The sequence below is a fragment of the Drosophila eugracilis genome, unplaced genomic scaffold (assembly GCF_018153835.1).
Source record: "Drosophila eugracilis isolate 14026-0451.02 unplaced genomic scaffold, ASM1815383v1 contig_2171, whole genome shotgun sequence".
In the NCBI taxonomy this organism is placed as follows: domain Eukaryota; kingdom Metazoa; phylum Arthropoda; class Insecta; order Diptera; family Drosophilidae; genus Drosophila; species Drosophila eugracilis.
Genome location: NW_024573057.1, coordinates 710,540 through 726,307, shown reverse-complemented (window position 1 = coordinate 726,307; position 15,768 = coordinate 710,540). Strand labels below are relative to the sequence as shown.

General features: G+C 41.5%; 1 protein-coding gene across 4 annotated transcripts in view; it reads right to left on the bottom strand.

Annotated features, from left to right (window-relative positions):
• Window positions 1-15,768, bottom strand: part of LOC108111617 (7SK snRNA methylphosphate capping enzyme bin3) — a 39,086-nt gene that overhangs the window by 1,742 nt on the left and 21,576 nt on the right. For 2 of the 4 annotated variants that reach the window (XM_017221146.2, XM_017221144.2), the window contains exons 2-6: window positions 5,597-6,716; window positions 3,673-4,960; window positions 1,399-1,597; window positions 247-1,337; window positions 28-174 (exon numbers count right to left, since the gene is read on the bottom strand). In XM_017221146.2, coding sequence (XP_017076635.2) covers window positions 28-174; window positions 247-1,337; window positions 1,399-1,597; window positions 3,673-4,960; window positions 5,597-6,225 — 3,354 coding nt within the window. In that variant the 5' untranslated portion in view covers window positions 6,226-6,716. The remainder of the gene's footprint in view (window positions 1-27; window positions 175-246; window positions 1,338-1,398; window positions 1,598-3,672; window positions 4,961-5,596; window positions 6,717-15,768) is intronic. The other 2 variants (XM_041818495.1, XM_017221147.2) reach the window with 2 other exon arrangements.

Below are 15,768 nucleotides of genomic sequence, written 5' to 3'. Positions count from 1 at the left end.
CTAAATCATATTTTATTCCCCACTCACCTGTATGGGTCGGCAGAAACCCTTGTTCATGTGCCGGGGCACGCCAAGAGTATAGCTGTGGCTGAATCCCACCTCCGAACTGAGCAAGTATTCATGGAACTTGTTGGGAAAGAACTCAATCTGCTTGTAGTTGTTGTATATCTCTGGCTGCAATTGTGGAAGGATTAACGTCATTAAGGAAGATCTCAAGTTAATTGTTTAGCAGAAATAAATACTAACCGTAAGGTTCTTCTTTTTCTTGTAGCTGGCCCAGTTTTGAGCTTCAAGTATTAACTTCCCACCAGGACGTAGCTGGTTGAACATCCGCTTGAAGGCAATCTTCAAACCGTTGTCCCCAAAGTTAAGATGGATCCACTTGGTAACCGAGAGACACAGTATGAGATCGTATTGCTGTGAATCGTTGGCCATTAACGACTCATCTTTGAGCACATAGTTGGTGTGTCTGAAGAACACGTTCGCTGGGAACAGATTCTTGTTGCCGAACGTGTTTGGCGATTTGCTCGATGGTGGCAAATGAGGAACTCTCCCGTAGGTCAGCGGAAAGGAGATGGGGAAGAACTCGTGCGGCTTGACAAGCAGCGCGTCTAGCTTCTGTTGCTGCTGCAGCTGCTCCAGATCGTGATGATGATGGTGGTGATGATTATGCTGGAGTCCTTGCTGGGCCTTACGTCGCTTCTTGCCTCGTCTTGTTTTCTTGTGAGCCGCTCCCGAAGCATCCTCTTCCGCCTTTTCCGGCGGTGTTGACTCTGACTTTGCCTCCATTGATTGCTCCACCTTGACCTCTGGCAGCTTCTCCTCTATGGGTATGCGCACAAAGATTGACAGATTCCTACGGGCCCGTGCAACAAGTTCTCTATCAATGTCGATGCCCACGATTGTTTTCGGTGCCAGATGCCTTGCCACTGTGATGGTCATGTGCCCGACGTTGCATCCGATATCCAGAATATCCTTGTTCTGGAACAGTTCCACATGTCGCTGAAACACCTGCAGTCGCACATCCCTGAACTCGTTCATCTGACGAAAGTCTACGTATCGATCGAAATTGCCGTACCGGTACTTCAACCCATCAGCTCGGAACTTGGGCAACAGTTTGAGTGGGGGAATCAGAGCCGGCTCCAACATTAAACTGCTCGTCAGTGCTGGGGTCTGGGCCACGCCAATGGACGACGAGATATCCGTCAAGCTTGTATCCGCCCCGGCCAAAGAATCCTGCTCGCCGGCCGTATGCGAGGTCGCTGCCGAGGTAGTGCTCAGCGGACTGCCCAATCCGTGCTCTGGTAATTCAGGCGTATCATCACGGGGTATCTCTACTGCAGGACAGAAAAGTCAACATTATGTCAGAAACACTTTGTCGGCGACTTGCAGACTCACCTTCAATGAGGGGCAGCTGTTTGGGCGGCAGCTCTTCTACTGGACTGAGCAACTCAGATTCGCTGAACGATGTCGATCGCCGCGTGTTGGGTTTCCTGGCTCCGCTGGGCTGCAGGACACGCGGCGGCCGCTTCCAAGCTCCAGGTTGTGGAACCACTGGACTGACGATCTTGTCCATAGCATCGTGACGATGAAATTTCTGGTTTAAAGGCGAAAAATAAAAGAAACTCGTTTGAATTTCAAATTTTTATTGCATCGTACTGGGTTTGTACATATCTGGGGGCTTTTACGGTATTTTTCTTTATCATGTTGTTTTATAAAATTTAGAAGACAGACGGCACATAATTTATTCGTACACCCATGAGTTGCAAGTTTATTCCTAATATCTCGAGAAATACGTAAGGGGAATTGAATTGTAATATCTCAAATGAAAGATATACATTTCCAGCATATATTTTAAACATAAAATTAACAAGTTTTAACTTACATATTAGATAATTTCCTTAATAACACAAAAAAGTCATTTTTTTACGCACAAAAATTAATTTACTATTTTACAGACTTAATTCTGGGAATCCAAAAATTTTTGTGCTCATTTTTGGTTATATCTGCTACAAAATGCCAAAAGGGAACAGAATTAAACGAATCGCAAAGAAATATTAATTAATACTCGGGAAAAACTGTTAAATACTGTTAGTGAAATATTCGACAGATATCCTTAATAAAGAATAATATATACAGTGGATCCAAGCTTATTTCGTGCAAGAAAAAATCAAAGTTTTAATTTGATTCTGCTACTAAACCAGCAGAGATATCAAAAAAATTTAAACGCAGTAATGTTAAGAATGTCGCATATTATTAAAATAATAACAAAAGTTTTTACTAATTTAAGAAACAAAATAATTTTTCATAAAAAAACTAAAAAATAGGGCAACTTCGACGCACACGCTTATTTCGTGCAAGCACTTTAACGGTTAATAACTAAACTAGGACTTTTAAATCCATTTTTTTTCTTAATACTAGTAAAAATATATTAACAAAAGCATATTTATAAGTTTTCGAGGCTGGGGGCACCCAAAAATTACGGATTAACGAGGATTTTCAAACTGTGGCGCCACGAATAATAGTCAATAGTTATTGAGGAAAGCGAATTAGTCCTTAAACATTTTAAGGATGGGAAAACCCAGGAAATGGTTGCCTCAAGCCCTAGTACAAACTCATACATACATAACCCAAACGCTTTTTTGCGAAAATCGGGTGGCAGATAAGGGCCGTGAAGCTCCGAACACATTTTAATGACCACGAGGAGAGACATATTGTCCGAAATTTAGTGGAATTGATGCTTAAAGGCTTGGAAGCTATTAAGGAATACAACGGCTTACACACAAAATACTAAAACCAAAAAAACCCCTTAAAATAAAAAAAAAAAACAAATACTTTTTTGATGTGATATTTCGTAGTTTTCCTGTGTTCCTATGAAAAATGTAGCAAAAGGGATCGTTTTTAAAATTTTTTATACATATTTTGAATAATAAAATAGTGTGTGTGAATAATAGAACAGTGGGTCGCAGCTTATTTCGTGCAGCTACCAAAAAAAAGTTTGAGTCGTTATTCCTGCTAAACTAAAAAAAATATTTAAAAAAATCGGAATAGTGTTCCTATGGAAGAATGGCCAAAAATCCCAGTGGAATCCACAAAAAATTTCGTTTTTCTATGAGAAATCATCTCAAAGCACTCCTGAACCAGAAAATATGACATACAAAATATTAGCTGTTAAATTACAAATAAGTTAAGTAGAATCTGATGCTGCTGAATAGCTGCACGAAATAATACTACTACTATATGTAGTACCTCGCAACGAATACTTTATTGACTAACTGTACATATGTACATACATACATGTATATACATACATATGTATGTTAGTGTAAATATGGTGTAGAATGGGGTTATTTTTTGAATACTTCATACAAGCATTTCCGGCATAAACACCAAAAAACTAATTTGCAAATCCAAAACACCCGAATCGGGAAACGGAAAATAATCATAAGCAATCAAAACAAAAGTAGCGATTGACTAGCTGCTAAACCGCAAAAACAACGGTTGGGCTCTCTCTCTCGTCCCCTTTTCCTTTTCCTTTTCCTTTCATACATTTTCTGCCACATGGAACCAGTTTCATTCCCAACAGCGGTTGCGCTCTATCTCATTCTCACTTGTTCTCTTTCCTACCAAAACAGACTCGTTTCATTCTCACCACATTCCATCCGTACGTACCTTGCTCTTTTGCGAATTGTTGCTCTCGCTGATTTTCCTCTTCCTCCCACTGCCGCCGCCGATATTACCAACGTTGCCAGCTATACTGCCGCCAAAGCTCAACCCCGTGCCGCCGACGCCGTAGCACGTGCTGGACAAATCCAGACGCAAATCTCGACTGGCCTGAACCCGTCGCTCTGCCAGAGTCGACGCCACTGCCAGTGTGGCCGACGTGGCCGAGCAGCTAAGCAGGATCTCCTCTGCAGGCGGCTCAGCAGCAGCAGGTGGCGCAACAGTGGGAGCTTCCTCTGGGGCAATGGCCACATGTTGCTGTCGCTGCGGAGATGAAGTCGCTGCTGGCGATGACGATGCCTGTTCCACTTGCTCATCGGCCGCAGTCAGCGCCACAACCTCAGTCGGCGTCGGGGTGGGCATCTCGGCGGTGGCCGTCGTCGATGCCGACTGCGGAGAGCGTACATGCGCCTGCTGATGGCCTGTTTCTGCGGTTTCCCCTGCGGCTGGAGCAGCAGACTCGCTCAGCAGTAAACTGCCGCCAACGTTGACTGGCGCTGCCACCGGCGACGCTGCAAGTGAAGGAGTGGCTGTGGGCAGCGGCGGTTCGTCGGCCAGCTCGCCCCCGCCTACTCCTTCTTCGCCAGCGTGCGAGGTGTTGTTAGAGTCGAAGCGGCGACGTTTGCGGTTCTTCCGCGTACGATGGTGATGCTGCCGGTGGTGCCCTATTCCCATCCCACCGCCTCCTCCACGCTTCATCGGCGATGTCAGTTGCTTCTCGTACTCCATTGAATCGACAGGATCTAGCAAGTGCAGAGGATCGTGGATGTTGGGCGGAATTATCACCTCAACCTTAGGCGGCGTGGTGATGGGCGACTGGCGGGGCGTGGTCGCCGGCGTGTTGTTGCTAGAGGAGGCATTCGACGTGTTCTCGTTCTGCAGCGAATTGAGGTTGAGCGGATCGGAAATATTACCGCCCAGAAGAAATTTAGTGGGAGGCACAATCACCTCCTTTCGCAGTCTTTTTTCCGGCAGGAAGAACTTGGACCGTCCGCAGCAATAGTGCACAGCATTGCCCGCTCCTGCGCTGCCCGCTATGCTGCTGTTGCCGCTCAACGAGCTGGTATCCTTGCTGCTCTGCGCCTCCTTACAGGGAGCTCCTCCGCTAGCAACGCCGGCACCGCCTCCGCTCCCAGGCACTCCCGTTCCGCCGGCAGAGCTGCCGTTACAGCCTGTAACCAGGCAGCACGTGTGGTTCGCATTGTTGCCGGCACACAGCACATGGTGATGGTGGCCCCTGTAGATAAAAATAGCTCTTTTGTTAACTGTAAAAGTGGCTCACGTTAAATACAAACTTCGGTACTGCAAACCTCCTAAACTTCTTTCTTATCGAAGAAGAACAAAAACAGTAATTATAAAACTAAATAAATTAACGTTGAAAGGTAAGTAACAGGAGACCCTATAAAGAATATATTTCTTTCTTAAGAATAATCATATCTGCCGGTCATCTATATAAACGTTGAGATCTCGAGAACTGTTGAAGATTCTAATAATAAACAAAAGATACAGCTATTATCGAGTTCCACTACCCAGTACGCTGTAACCCATTTTAAATTAATTTTGACTCTATCTTAAAGATACATCTTACATCAATTTTTCAACATCAAATTCTGCGCTGCATAGGCACATCTAGAATCTGCATGTTCCTCATCGAGTAACGGATAATATTATTTGACTTTTCATTATAGACCAAATACCAATCAAAAATATAAGCTCTAAAATCTTTCTAATGTTATTCTACTACTCCTTTTAATATCCATTTGATCCCTGTCCCAGTTCGTGGATGAGGACACATTTTGGAAAATGACTTTGTGTACGACTCATAAACTATAATTTCGAAAATCTTACAATTTTCCCTCGTATCGTTACTGACCTGTGAGTCACCATCTTCTTGTAGATTTGCATAGTTCCTCCACTCCCTGCACCACCAGCGGCGGCGCTCTGAGCCAGCCGTGTGTTATGATGGTGGTGGTGACCCCCGCCAGCTCCAGTGTGATGGGCACCACTCCCGCCTCCACTGTGTTGGGCGGTTCCAGCGTTGCCATGATTGTTGATAGCACCGCCGGCAATCTGATTCTTGTTCTGAATATTCTGGATGTTCTCGAGATCGGCCTTGTGGGCTGCCGCCGCCGCCGCCGTGGGTAAAAGTAGCGCGGTTGTGGCGGAGGAGCCAGTGGACTGCGCTTGGGCGCTGCTGGCACCGACACAGGCGCTGGCGTTATGCTTGCTTCCGACTTTGTGCTGCCTCTTGCCCCAGGCCTTGTTTCGGTTCTTGGGGCCTTGCTGCTGCTGCGGAGCCCGGAATTGGTGATGCTGCGCCGCCTGTGATTTTCCAGGTAGTGAAGTGGGGGACTTGGACTTCCCAGCCACCACAGCTTGGACGTTCTCCGGCTGAGGGGTATTAGGCTCCTGCCTAGGACTCTGATCCAGGCGCAGGGTCGGTGTCATACTGGACCTGGTTACGCGACAATCTCCGGGACTGTCGCTGAGCCGATTTTCCATATTTCTCTAGTAGCGTCTTCGCATAACTTAAACCTAAATATTAAATTATTTTTCAATTCAGTTTTCACTATCACTTTAACATTGCTTTTCAATGTTTTTCCTTGATTTTCACGTTAGGGTCTGCACTGAATTTACCTTTTTTTTAATTAAAGGGATGATATTAAATTTCACTTTAGCCACACTTTATGCCTCTTCTCTGAGAGCCTTGCTTCCATCTGAGCCTTTATTAAATTACGCTCGAATGTCCATCGAAGTGTAATTATATTTACTCTACGTTTGGGAAGCTGCTGGGCTCAAATTTATGCTGCACTTGATTTTGCATGCTTTGGCGTAAAAGAGTACTTTTGTTAACTTTACAACTTCAGCCATTTTCACTTTCACTGTTAAATATTTTATTGAAATTATCCATTTTAGGGAGTACGCTTATGCAAATTGTTCACGGCCTGAGCTCCTCTTGTTGTCCACTCCGTGTTGATGATGACCCAGAAAGTCTGCAAAAGTCAAAAGATAAATGTTCAAAAATTAATTGGAATTTTTTTTTTGGAATTTTACTGCATAAACTAAATGTTAGGATTACTGAGCTTTTCCAGCAGCTTTTGCTGATTTTTCAACACTTGAACAGCATTTTGCATTCATTATTTGCATAGACCAAAGACCAAAACAGGATGGCCGAAACCGGAGAACCAGTGGAGAAAACGTCGATCCAGTCCTAAACCCAGCCAACCAACTAACGACACAAACGAGCTTTGAAAAATTGAGTGCAGACGAAGCTATATACTCATACCCAATAGCTCGAGCCCGACCCCGATTCCATCCCCATCCCCCCTGAGAGACCGTATCTAGCCCGGCATTAATATTTACATGGCAAATTGTGGCTGGAACTGAGAGGGTTATCTGGGGACTCTCCCCGCCCACAGTCAGTTCCTTACCTTGTTCGTTTTGGCGGTTTTGTGTATTGCAACTAACAACTCGGGCAGACACAGCTACTCTTCCTCCTCCTCCTCCTTCTCATACTCCTCATCCTTCGGCTCCCTTCAACGTTAACCAAAAAATTCCACCAGTCAAAAACAGATTTGGGGTGAAGAAGAAAGGAGAAGAACAAGTTGCAGAAGAAATAAAACGAACAGCAAAACGAAATAAGTTTCTTTGCAGTTGCAGACACACACTTGGACATACATATTTCCACCATGTCAACCTGGCTTACTGAATCGAAAGGATATGTTACTAAAACGTTCTTTTAATATAAGTTTTTAATAATTCTATATGGAAATATCAGGTATACTCGTATACTAATTGTTACCGGTAAAACTTTTTTTATTTTTGTGATGCCGTAAACTTCTAAGATTTAGCCATCTATCTCCCAGTTTTTAAGAGTTTTAGTTATGTTTTAGTTTCACGTAATGTTTTAGGTTTCTTTAACATGAATATTAATCCCCTATTGAAAAGAACTACATTAATTCTTTTGAAAGGCTTTTGGTTTTATAATTTAGAAACACACTAAACGTTAACGATTGTTGTCGCGTCAGTGGAAGATAATTAATTTCTGGTCGTAGTAGACCAAAACTTTAATTTTCTTCTGGGTCGTCAGGAAAGTCTTGATAAGAAGGTTATCAGAAATCAGAGCAGGATTCGCCGCCCCTCTGTCCGTTTGACTTTTTTTCTTTTGACGAAGCACAAAGGCAATTTTTATTTGCATATTTTTAAGCGCGTGAATGCGAAATGGGAACACAACGCGTCGGTCTCCGCAAGGAGGAAAACACGAGAGGGGAAAGTGGGCAAGGCGAGGCGGGGTGTCAGGCCCTGAAGAAAATTTTAATTAAAATTTAAATATGCGGCTCGTTGTTGCCGTGCCAAAAGGTTGGCCCTCCCCTACACAACCGCCAGTCGCCCCTTTGAGAGGCGTGTCAGAAAACTGAGACACTGAGCAGCAATGGAGTGGGAAGGCGTGAAGTCAAAACAATTGCAGGAGCCTCAGTGGCGGAGCCATCGAGTTTCAATTTTTATTATTTTTACTGAGGTGCTTTCGTCCTGGTCGGCGGAAATTGTCAATTTTCTTAATTTTGTAAACATTCTAATGGAGAAAAGTTGTTGCCGCGGCTGTTTTTAGTTGTTTGGAAATGTGATTTGCATATAAATAAAATTAGTTAATTTGTACAGCCTTCTTCAAAAGCAAAGTGCGCTCAACTTTGCCCGACTGTGTTAAACATGATGATGTCGAAAGCGTCGCTACGGGCAACACAAGCGGCAGCAGCAACAACAAAGACAGCATGGAGAAGCAAATGCTCTACATGGCATAGGTGTTTCAAATGGCAAATGAAGTCCTGTGGGAGTGCAACAAATTCAAAGCTATATAAAGACACAAATACGCGCGTGTGGGAGTAAGAGAGCCGGGCTGCACTGGAAGAAAATATTACCAGTTGATAAACTGATTACTAGTGGATGAACTAAAGTCACGGCTATAACCACCAAACTTAAAGAATAATTGGGCAGATAATCTCACTTTCTCAGTTCGTTTCTAATCAAAAACAGTTTACAAATCAATGTATTAGTTATTGGAATATTAATAACGTTAATAAGCAGCATTAAATATTTTCCCTGTAGGGCTGTGAGCAGAGCTAGAACATGGGCAAAAACAAATAGCTAAACATTCTTAGTCCCTAGGCCACAAAAGGCCAGAAGAGAGGGTGCGGAATCGAAAGCTCACCTTGCATATGTAATGTCCGTCATTATGAAGCACAGCTTAACACCTATTAAGGTGGTAAAAAGGGACAGGGACTGCGAATGCCTTAATGAATGAGCGAGATAGAGACTGATGGAAATTTCGAAGGAAAATACTAATTTAATGTCATGGCATAATGTGGATTTGCAGCGAATGACTAAGGATGGACACAAGGACGCCCTTTCACCATATGGTAAGCCTTTGAATATGGATGAGCATAATGTAAACTTGTTTTGGACATTCGGACTTGGATTCCGCTGCACTTAATGAAGATAAGCCAATTTTTCCCTTCAAAGTTATTTATTTAAAAGTTTAAAGAAAAATTTCTCGTTTTCTTATACAACATTCACTTAAGGAATGTAATTCCCTATAAATATGAAGTTAAGTTTCTTAAACCTAAATAACATTTTTCAGTTACTTCAAAGCTAACGGATTTTCTGAATGAAAATGCTCTAAGAACTTCTGCAAAGCACATTTCTCTAAATGCTGTTCAATAATACGACATTGTTCATCACAGTTTCTGCTTCCTTCGACGTATTCCTTTTTCCGGATTTCTCCAAGATGCCATTTCTTTGAAAGGTCCTGGTATCTTTTCCCCTGACACTCTGCCACGGCTGTCAACATATCGGCAGAACTGTTTATCCACTTCTTGTGGCGCCATATTCCATCCACCGACTCTCCCCGAATTCCCTTCGCCTACAATCTATATTCCCTTGCAGATGCTTCACCCGCAAGGCCGTCAAAGGAATCTGTCATATGGCATAGGTGCATTAATATGCCGTGTGTGCCTGTGGGTGTGCCTGCAATTCCTAAGCCCCGCCCTGCTCCTTTCCTAATAACCTTTTCCGTACAGTGCGGTGGCGTTTTTCATTTTCGATTTATAAGAACTGATAATTCCCACAACTTAAATTGACACATTTGGTCAAAAAGAGGACAAAATACGGAATCTATTTATGGCCAACCAGACTGATAAAGTAATAACAAGTCAAGGAACCAAAAAAAGAGTAAAAGTTGCAGAGTTACCAAACTATTTTTCCAACTGCACTTTGTCAGTTGCCAGTTTTTCAGTTTTTGCCAGTTGTTCTCGGTTGAGTTCAGTCCGGCTTCCACCGCCTCTCATTTCCACTCTAACTCCACTCCGATATGGTCCTGCTTCTTAACAGTTTTCATTGTACCCATTTTCTTTTGCTTTCTTCTTTTTTCTGTCTTACGATTTTCCAGAGCTTTTGCTGCACAAGTAAAATTACAGACTTTGTCAAAAGCAGTTGATGGTAAAATCCGAAATCTAAAATCCAAAAGTTCAAATCGAACTGAAAGCGTGACGAAAACAGGTAAGAAGAGAAGACTGTTGCCCAATTGTTGATAATGACGACGATGATAATGGTAATCAAGAGTTGGAGCTGCAGAAATTGAGGCCTAGTCAGAGGCCAGATAATCAATTATGTAAAAAGCCAAGCGGGGACACGGGGCGGCACAAAAGGCAAAATGCGGAAATTGCTTGTCACAGCAATAAACCAAAATGAAATGCATTGAGGAAAGCAAAGGAAAAGGCGGTGGGTAACGGTGGGGAATAAAGGTGAAGAAGGCGAAAGAGGGTGGTCGGGCAGCAGGCTGCATAATTTTGCAAGGCCATTGACTGATTATGAGCGCCTGACTGAACGCTGATTTATGCACAAGACTGTACTAAAAAGCCGAAGCATCGGCGAATAAAATTACAATGACAAATTAATGAAAATGAGTAGAAAACTCGGGAAAAGGAGGAGAAAACAGAAGCCACTTGGGCGCCAAGCCTATTAAAGAAATAAACTATTACTGTTATCTTTAAATAAACGTATTAAAGATATACTATGACATGTTTTAAACATAATTCAAACGAATATTTAAACAATTTATAAAAATAAGGTCATAATAAAACCGAAAGGAGGGAAAACGTTTTGGTCTACTGGTTAAACATTGCTTGTGATCAATTTAAATTCCGCAATAATATGCCTTTTTCTGAACTTATGACTAGGAAACTTTCGAATCTAATTTTAAAAGAAATCAAAAAAACCAAAGGTATTTCTCTTATATATATGACTACATTTATTTATCAAATATTTTTCAGTCTTTCAATTTAAAACAACAACTTAGCCTCTACTGCATATTCTCCAATTCATAAATTTAAAACATGTGCCTTTTCAAGGAGTCACCACTGGAGACATTTCGCGGTACATAATTTATTTTCTGAAAACCCAGTTCTCAGAATAGCAAGAGCTCCTTAGGTGTTTGTTCGTTTACACTGATGGAAAATAACGAGAAAGTCTTGTTGAACTCGTTTCCCTTCCTTTGTGCGCGTTTTTCCATTCGTTAAGCTCAGGCAAGCTTTTGTGTAATTTAATTGCCGAGGTCGAGGAATACAAATAATGTGGGGAGGTGTTTAGGGGTTTTCGAAAAGGGTTGGCCCGACCTTTTCCGATGGCATGGTTGGACATCCTTGGGCAAGCTAATGTGAAACAACGTTTTGAATAAATTTTAAGCGAAAAATGCATGGCGTTTAGTTCACTGCGTCACACTCAAGCACATATTATTTAAGAAGTCTCCAAAGCTTAACAACCCCCTCGATCTTCTTCTGAATCCACACGCGAGAGGCGTTGCGCCACCGTCGTCCCAACTTGTTTGTATTAAATCCCTCTAGCTTCACCTTAAACCCTATAAAAACCCGTGGCGTTCCAACCAATCGTATCCACCCACCCGAAGAAGAACAAGAGGAAACTCTATAGTCGAGTGCCGCGACTATAAGATACCCGTTACTGTTTTACACAATTTTTAAATATTTATTTTGCTAGTGAAAATTCCCTAAGCGCCTCCTATTATCGGAGAAAGCTTATTGAGTAACTGATAGTGACGTCACTGCCCATATGAGACTTTATAACCTAAATTTCTTCATAAATAGCAAAATCATGTTCCGATTTGAAAGTTCTTTGATGAATCGATAGAGATTCACAAAAATAAGTTATATAAGGTCAAACGAAGGCATTCGTAATAATACTAAAGATGAAAAACTAGGGACAAGTTGCAGTGGCATCTCTAAAAAATACATATTCTTAAGTACAACTTTCTATCTCTAATAGTTCCCCAGAGTTTCGCATTTTTGGTTTTTAGGGTTTTGTGGGCGTTAGAGTGGGCGTGGCTTGTTCGGAAAAAAACAATTCAAACTTTCTATCACTTATAGTTACCGAGATATCAGCTTTTCTAGAATATGCAAAAACTGTCTTTTGAACTTGGTGGGCGTAAAAGTGGGTGCGTACGGATAATGGTACCACCATAAGATGCGCTGGCATCCCAAGATTATACATACTGAATTTCAACTTTCTAGCTCTAGCTCCTGCGTGGCAGGATGCGGAAATAAACTTGAGCTGCGTATAGATCTTAAGAATCTTCATGCTTAATCTCAACGTCATATCTTTTATACGGACGGACGGACGGACAGACGGACAGACGGACATAGCTCAATCGACTGATTGATCTTGATCAAGAATATATATACTTTTTAGGGTCGGAAACGCTTCCTTCTATCTGTAACATACTTTTCAACGTATCCAGTATGATTTATTAATTCTGATATTTAATGAAGATTTTTTAAATAGCTCCACTTCTCCGCAACTTACTTTCCTTTGGCTTTTGGTGGTTCTGTTTGTGATAGCAAACGTAATAGAGTTTCCTATTCGGATCAATAGTTTTCAGTTGCCATTTAAAGTAATTGAAACCGAATCCCACTTTAGGTATTTTCATTGATTTCCTTTTTTACTTTGGATTTTCGGAACTACTATCTGTTCGCTAGTAGATGTAGTTCTTGCCCTTCCCACTACTTTCTAGTTTTTGCTGCGGCCCCACTGCCCATTCGGTTGCTACTGCTTCTTTTTCAGATATTTGTTTGATTATTTTCGATGCATTTCAAGGCCAACAGCGGCCACATGCCATGTACAATCTCCTCTTCAATGCATTGAAATGCAACGTTGACTAGTCAACTTTTCAATGTTCGCTGCTTGGTTCGATGTGTGTGTGGTTTTTGTTCTGTTTTTTATTTTGTTCCTAACAAGAGTTTTTGGATCTGGTTTTTTTTACTTTGACGTTTTTCTTTAATTTTCCGGCTCCAAAAAGAGAGAAAAACATCCTCTCCTACGGTCAGTTTGCGGATGAAGTTCGCTTTTGTTGAATTGGAATCGCAATATTCCTTCTAGATTGTGATTTGGGTTATAGATAAAATATAATATGTCCCCTGTGGACTTAATGGATTGATCAAATTTACAAGTACAAAAGTAGTTTATATTCACATTAAATTAGAGCACATTAATAAGAATTATACTTCATTTAGTTATAAACATATATAAGCACAGTAGTCATTAGGGGAATTTTGAAGAAACGCATTTCTGCATCAGATTGAGTCCAATTAAAATAGTTCATATTATTTTGATTATCAACTTCACTCTATTACTTTACAGGTCGAATGAGTCAAATTTACTCGAACTGAAAAGCGGAAACCAGTGCTCCGACACATCTTATTTGTTGTGCAGCTAAATTCGCTTCTCTATTTGTGTGCTTGACTTGAGGCTGAAGGTCAAACTGAAAATTGCTTAACTGAGTTCTGAGGTGCTTATAACAGCTGCAGTGGGTAGCAAGCAAAATAGGTGGGCAAGTTAGTACCAAGGAACTATTGATAAGAAAACCTTGCAAAATAGCACAAAATTAGACGAACAAAGCAAAGTTCATAAAGATAAGCTTAACTAAAGGAGATGCCAAAAAGTTCATCGAAATATTTATATAGGTTCGGATCATTGGTCGAACCTGTTTTAAGTGTGGTAAGAAATATTTCCTAAACAAGGCTAAAACTAAACCAATGCACAACGTTACAGATGATAAGGAAATATCTTACGCCCTGTTAGATGACAGCAACAAAATCTTAATCACAAATGGATTCACACAGATTCAAATATATAAATATAAAAAACAACAATTTGAATATGTTCAACAATATGTGGCAAATGTTTATACTTTTTCGCCTGCTTTGGCACAACTACAAAGCAGCAAACTTGTCAATTTTAAGCGCAAATAAATGCGGGAAAAGAAAAAAATGTGAAAAATAAACAAAACAACGAATGAAATTGGGAAAAAGATGAGATTGCGGGTGTGACTAGGAAAAAGACATAATAAATACAACGCTCAATTGTGTCAACAACGGCAAATACAATTGTTGGCCGCAAATACTATGTTGTTTTCCTCCGCTTTTCCCAACCTACCACCCACCTCTCCCTGTTTTTGCAGTCCGTCTGAACACGTTTCACAAACAAATGAATTCGTTAAAACTTATAGTGCACATGCAAATTGCACTGAAAAACGATTTAGGAGCGAGAAGACTGCTGAGGGCGAAAATGGCATGGTTAAATTTTCGGAGTTAAATGGCAACCAAATTGAAATCGGTGGAAATGCAGGTACTAATATTGGCGATAAACGGCATGAATGCCAAATCGGACAAGCATAATACACTAAAATCAGAACCGCATGAGCATGAGCGAGCGAATTGTTGTTCACGCTCCATTAAGCGGTGTCTCCACAGCGGGGTGGGGGAAAGTCGGAGGAAGATTGGCAACAAGGGGCCCGTGGCAGGAAAGAGGAAAACAACAAATCTAGACTTCTAGAGCCTTTCAACGGGAGTCCCAACTACAGATGAGGTGAGAGTTTTGGCTTTTCTGCACCGCCAATCATGAAATGCTAGGTCGGCTAAACGCTTACTGGCGGCTGAAATGAGAAATGAATGAATCGTATAACGGTCTCTCGTTTCATACAAATAAGAGTACACGCCGGCAAAATCAGGAAAATTGCATATACCTTGATTGAAGTACGCGAAGGAACTATCTCAGCATTGCACTGATTGAAAGATATTAGTTAATGAATCCAGCATTTTGGTTAACTAGATTGTCATCTATTTTTTAATGTGTTTTTTGTATCTTTGATACTCGATATATTTATATATATGATATAAGGAGCGACAACTAATAAATGTAATGCGTGACAACGACTGAATTCTGGCAAGTGTAGGAATTCCCGAACCAATTGATCTTTGGGCCCATTTTCTCCTCTGCCTAACATCCCCTGCACCTATCAGTGCCACAAATTCCGAGTGAAACACGTGATTGGGGTCAATGATTTACAACAGCGTCTGACACATCTCGCAATCATCTCGTACCAGGAGATGAGAACAAGGTTCTCTTGATACTTTGCACCTCCAAATCAATTTGGCCAATTAACTTTAGCTACCATTAATCTGTTATGGACTCATTGTTTATTGAGTTAAGACCAGTGGGCGGAGAGCGAGAGGCGAACTGGGACTTGGAAAGTAGAAGTGGAAGCAGATAGATCAGTAATCCAACAAAGAGGCCTCCGTTTTTTCCTTTTTGACCCTTTCTGGGCACTTTTGATTGTTTTGGACTTTTATCAATGTCGCCACATCTGCGCTCCCTTGGTTGTGACTCTTTTCAATTTATAGCCAAGTTTTTTGTTTTCTGCTTTTGGGCATCAATTTTACCGCCTTTTGGTTTTATTATTTATGCTGCTGCTCGTTTGCCATTTGCAATTTGGGGTTTGCTTCTGTGCGAAGGTCGTGGCGCTGGAACTTCCTCCACAAAATGCCACCTCATCACTACCCGTACACACAAATTTCCAGATGAGAGTTGCATAAATTATAATGGCTTTGTTTACCTTTCGCTTATTGCTTGCGATTTATTGATTTAGCATTGAACGAAATAATCAAATGACAGAAATCTTGTAATTGCCCAAATAGGATCAAT